Consider the following 6,000-nt stretch of genomic DNA (forward strand, 5'->3'; position numbering starts at 1 on the left):
CAACCTTTATGCCTCCATGGTTCTTCTTTAAGAACTGCACTGAGAGTGCTTCAAAAATAATGAGACTTTTGTGTTTTGCATTTCATATAAAATATTTCCCACCACAACAAATGCTGTAGATCACAAACGCATTTCAACAACCGGCTCACAAAACTAAAATACAAGAAAAGAAAGTACTTTTCTCTCTTCCTATTTGCTAAAGCTTGCTTCTATTAAGAAAAATAATTATTCAAACCACATCTACAAACAAAATACAAAAGGTGATTAGGTATAACCTCCCTGAGCTTTAACAGAAGAGATACAACTGACACCAAACAAGGTTTCAAGCATCAGCACCTTGTTAACTAAAAGTCTCTCATACCTTTTCTATGCAGCCTCCCATGGGCAGCTGTTTCTCTCCTTCTCTCCTCCTTCTGCAGTTCTGGCTTGCTCCTTCCTGTCCCTAGCATGGCCACCTGACCCTGTCTGTCCCTCACACAACCTCCTGTCCCTTCCTCCTCACAGCACCGCCAGCAGACCCCAGCTGGCCCCTAGCAGCTAACTCACTCTTTAATCACACCCACAGCTGGGAGGGCAGGGCTGTTCCCACCCTCTGTAATTAACACAGCTGCAATATATCAGGGGCAAGGTTGCCTTCAGCACTAGCTCTGACTTCCCATACATATATATACATACACACACACATATATATATTTGTTTTCATAGCTAAATATCCTCAATATATCAAAACTACTTTTGAAGTCAATATTAATACTATTTTTGAAAAAAATACAAACATAAGGTAGCCAGATCCCTTTGAAAGATACCTTCTTCAGGCTGCTGCAAATACATCTTTAGAAATGACATTTACTGTTATCAAATTAATATATTCCATTTCAAAGGTATGTTTATTTCCCTTCTGCTTATTTTAATTTAGATCTCATTGTACTTGAGCATTATTCAGGGTACATGGGTAACAAAGAAATCTTCTTTAAATTTACTCCTGCAAGGTATGAAAACAATCCCTGAGTTTTGGGCCTTGGATTCACAGTTCACCTTTTGAAGAAAACTAATTATTTAAAAGACCAAAAGATACTCCTAAGCTGAGCAGTAGAAGCAGCAACAGAAAAAAAAATCAGGCAGGATTGGGAAAGATAGGGTGAATCAGTGCTGGTTGTATGCAAGCTGATCTGAGGCATACTAATTTGAACATAAAGATGTGTTGGAAGTCCTTTTCCTGTCAATGACCACAAAGTTCCAGCACTGCCGATAAGAGAGATAAGGTATTATGATCTGTGCAGCATTAAGGACTTTTCTTACAGGAACGAGGATTTTGTGATTAAAAGGAGGATTTTTTTCTCATTACTTCAATAATCCCTAGTGTTTTTCCAATACTAACAGGTCTTGCTTTTCCTTGCAAAAGAGAAATTAATGTTCTTTGGTGAATAAAAAATGAATTATCAATCCAATGGTTCTGATCATATTCTAGAGTCGTATATTTACATGTTTCCCCACACCCTGATATTAAAGGCGGCAATTTTTTTTAATGACTCAATGACATTGCTGACACCCTTGTCCTTACTCTAGAAATACTGCTAAGCACTTTTGTCCCGCAGTCTCTATCAGCTGATTCCCCTCATTTACTAGTCTTTTCACCATTTTAAAACGTGAATCACTATAAACTACAGAAAAATGCATCTTTACCTTGGTGTCTATATTGCTTTCTTGCATCTAAGTCATAGTGAAAAACACACTGGGTACCGCAAGCCGGAAAGGGAACTCTCCTGTTTATTATTAGAGTTCCTTGCCTAAATGACACCTAAGTGGACCAACCCCCTTCAAAGGGTCTTTCTTACAAGGTAGAAAACCCTCAGGACTCCTCAATGCATGGCAGCAGCCACCAAGGGATCAGTGTCCCCAAGGGATCCCTTGCCTGCCAAAGTTGCCTTCCTGTGCTGAAGCTGATCTGGAATCTCTGCCATGGATTCATCCTCAGATTACAAACCAGCACCTCCCACTTGTGAAGTACAGCTGATTACCTGTTCAAGGCCTGAAGCAAGAGAGAGATTCCATGGGATTGTTCATCTTTAACATGTGTGTTCACAGAGGTGCATTCAGCTTCCTTAGTGGTTTCACAATGCGCCAATTCTCAGAGCTGGCCGCTGTCGGTTTTGCCAGGCACGGAGGAAGCTGCTAGCAGCTTCTCTTAGGAAACCACTTCCGTGGCTGGCTCCTTCCCTCCTCACCAAAAATCAATTAACACAAAACCAGCACAAACAGCTATCCCCTCACAAATCTTTAGTTTAATTAGTCTGGAAAGTGCTATGGCAGAAGAAAGAAGAGAGCAGGCTACTGTATTTGGTGATCTAAATGAATTGTCCCAGAGTGGTATAGCCCAAATGAAAGTTGAGAATCTAAGAACATTGGGAACAGCCAACTTCAAGGTAACTTATATTGTTTTGTTATTTTCTGTGTAGAGATATTAAGAAAATTGAGGTTGAGCATTTCATCAGAAGTTAAAAAAGTGAAAATTGCCCTTTTGGTTGCAACCATATTTTTCATTGCCAGGGAAACACGCCCTAACCTTGACAAAACTACAATGAGAAAATGATTTTCTAACCATAAAATTATTCTCAGATTTACCCCAATGTTCACAACATCCCATCTCCCCCACTAATTCCAGTACTTCAGAGGGATTATTTCCCCAAACCAAACCAGTTCATCTGCCTCCCTACTTTGGCCAAGTTTTCTTGGTCACACCCAAAATTCTTATGAACATCTTTCATAACTCCCTAGAATCTAGCTCTGTTCCTGAAAGAAACAGGTGATCTCATTTGATCAGTGCTATTTCTCTTCGTATTTCTGCCTTTTTCGTAGTCTTACTTTCCAGTAGCTATTGTCAATACCTGTCCTTCTTGTTACTTCAATCTGAAGAAAACATCAGTTTGAGTAGAATTACAAAAACCAGCAGCCATTAGTTACTGTGGAAATATTTTTCCCCCTCCTGGGCAAAATCAAGGAAAATCCATACACTGAAATAGGTAAATATTAAATGAAAAAGCCTCAACAGGATGGGAAAATGTTGTATGCCGTAATTCTTGCTTGTTGAAATGGATGCTTGCAGTGCATCATCAGCTTCACAGAAAATGTTGAGTTGACTTCGTCTGTCACACAGGAACTCTGAGCGGTGAATATATTCCATCACATTTTAAACACATGAACAGCAATATTGTACTGAATTTTTACTTGATACGGTGCTTAGATGAATTTGCCTGAGGCAACAAGTAAATGATGTTTTATCTCCTCTCAATGTCAAGTGCACAGCAATGCAGGGAATGAAACTACCGTACAATTTGATAAAATTGGTGCTCTGTTATGGGCATACCTAACCATTATATATCTGCTTGTATTTTCTTCCTCCTTCAGGGTTCACTACATGTGTTTTGAGGAAAGCATGCGCTCTACCAGGCTGCTTTCTCTCTGAACCCTGGGAAAGGGAGGACTCTGCTCATGACAGCAGTCACTTCTTAAGAAACCCGACAGCTCAGGGCTGGGTGGGCAATGGCTTATGCATGGTTTATTTTGTGAAATAACCACACCCAGAATGTTCTATATTGTTTCAGAGCTAAAAGGCCTGAAGCCCCACAAGAAAAGTTCCTTTCATTTCCCCGATTTTGTTTCAAGTTTTATATGCAGGGCACATTGGCTTTTTTTGTACCATAGTCAGTCATTCAATTATAGAGGAAATTATTATTTACCAATCTTAAAAAATATTTTTTCTATAATATCTCCTTTAGCTCTAATACAGCCTATCATGTAAATCTGCAACCTTGTTAAGGCATTCAATAAATCACATCTGTATCAGATCTAAGGAGTATTCAGGGATTTTAAGATCTGATTGCAACAATCCAGAGTAACAGCCAAGGCTATTATGGTCTATTTGGTCAATTGGGTTGTAATGTGCGAGAATTTGGTGCTCAACTCAAGGAATCTCCATTTTTAACTAATTTAAACTAATTCTGAAAAATTTTGATGTCACTGTGTCATTCATTATCCTCTGTGTCTCAGTACATTCACATTTGAGAGAAGAAAACAGTGATTTCTTTGTGATTACGGCAGGGGAGAGAAGTCACTGTTCTCTCCCCTCACTGTATCCTAATTCTTAATTGGGAAATTACAAAAATTTCTTTCCTAGAACCTGTATCTAGGACAGAGAAGGGTAATGTAATACAGAGGGTTATTGGTACCTGGATTTACATTTATTTATGAAATAAACAAACAAACAAACAAAAAGAAAGAAACAAACAAAAAACCCACCCACTACTCATTATACAATGGTATAGGACATTTCTCCTACAAACTGCATGTCTTGATGAGCACTTTTTGTCTGATCATCTTCAATAAATTTTTTACCAGTAAATACAAAGTCTATCTTAAAACCATACTTCATTTTGCTTTCCACTTAGCTAAAGAAACCCTGAAAATGAAAAACAATTCCAAGACTGTCACCTTCTCCCTTATCCACCAAAAATATGTGCAGAAATAATCTATTATTGTTGTCTTTTGTTTCATATGTTACTGGCATTCAAGCAGCCAAGTTGAGTGTAATTTGGTTTTATCTGAAGACGCATTTCCTGACCAAATGAGCCTCCTTTGTCCCTAGATACTAATCCAGATATAAGAATACTATGATGTTCCAGCATCAAGCAATTTAAAAGCTCATGACCATCTGTTAAATATTACTTGCAGATTATCCACTGGAATCTTTACTTGTTGACATCAAAAAAAACAATAACAACAACAACCACAAAAAAAACCCAAACCCAAAACCCAAAAAAAACCCCAAAAGAAAACCAAAAAATACCCAAACCAAAAGAACCCAGCCCCAAACTATCACATATTGTCATATCTAGGCTTGAGAACAACTTAGATTAATCTTCAATGCTCTCCTTTCCTTTTGTACACAAAGGGTCCAGAAGCACATTCCATAGGCTCTACACAGATACCTGGAGAGGCTTCCAAACTTTAAAGATCCTGCATTTATTTGTAAGCAGTGCATAATATCTTGTATTACTGAACAAGACTGCTTTGGTACAGTCAAATGTAAACTGGTGAATTTACTTAAAATATGGTTCTCTGGTAGAGACTGTTTAAACCTTTTAAACCATTAAGTGTTACTCTCCCAGCCAAGTCACAAAATAATTTTTAAATTAGTAGGAAAAAAACCCAGATGTTGCAGGAAACGTGGATTGTTTTGTTGACTAAGATGTCCATTTGTACTGCAGAAGTCATGTTTCAGAAGAAAGGCACTTTCAGTTGCTGTCAGGGGAAAAGAACGTGGAGAGCTACATTATGATGTGGTACTCTAAGATGACAAGGTGACGCACAAGGGAATTGACGGGGCCCAGCAAGACTTCTTGCCGAGTGAAACATTACAGATGAAATTGTCACAAGCGCACAAAATGGCTCCTGAGCTGACACCAAGTGACAGAGCAGTGAGCTGCCAGGAGAGTAAATGTTGGAATTTCTTACAGCATTCTGTGAACACAGGCAGCCTGCACACAGAACATACAGTAATCCTTTTATAAACCAGATGGCAAAAAAACCCCATCCATTGCATTATTGCAAAAAACTGCTGCGCATTTCAGAACACACCAAACACACGGTCACGTCGAAAACAGCAAACAAAAAGGAAGTTTTATGCCTACGACACAACTGAAAAATAGCAAGTTTCTCTGATACAGGGCTTTTCTTAGGTCTCAGAGGCTGTCATGCTTTGTATTTCTTGAACCATTAAAGATGATCATTGACTCCTTTTGTCCTGTGAGAAATCAAATGCATGGATGATTCTTAGAGAATAACTGCCTCTCAAAGGGCAGGCAGGAACGCTGGACTCCTAAAAACACCTTTGATGGTTTTAGCTTTTAAAACAACAGGGAGAAATGTTAGAACAAATGGCCTAATAAGGACTGAGAAATAATACTCAAAGAAAATTTGGGGTGTCACCTTTAGTCATGAGAG

At 38.6% G+C, this 6,000-nt stretch overlaps 1 protein-coding gene across 3 annotated transcripts in view; it reads right to left on the reverse strand.

The window, feature by feature from the left end:
- LOC120756762 (beta-1,3-galactosyltransferase 2-like) overlaps positions 1–466 on the reverse strand; it is an 80,010-nt gene extending 79,544 nt beyond the window's left edge. The window contains exon 1 of one of the 3 annotated variants that reach the window (XM_058421824.1): positions 362–466. Coding sequence is in view for 1 of the 3 variants with exons in the window: in XM_058421825.1 (XP_058277808.1) it covers positions 362–449 (88 nt within the window). In the remaining 2 variants the exon portion in view is untranslated. The remainder of the gene's footprint in view (positions 1–361) is intronic. The other 2 variants (XM_058421822.1, XM_058421825.1) reach the window with 2 other exon arrangements.
- Positions 467–6,000: the final 5,534 nt, after the last annotated feature.

Source organism: Hirundo rustica, chromosome 9 (genome assembly GCF_015227805.2).
Source record: "Hirundo rustica isolate bHirRus1 chromosome 9, bHirRus1.pri.v3, whole genome shotgun sequence".
NCBI classification, from domain to species: Eukaryota; Metazoa; Chordata; class Aves; order Passeriformes; family Hirundinidae; genus Hirundo; species Hirundo rustica.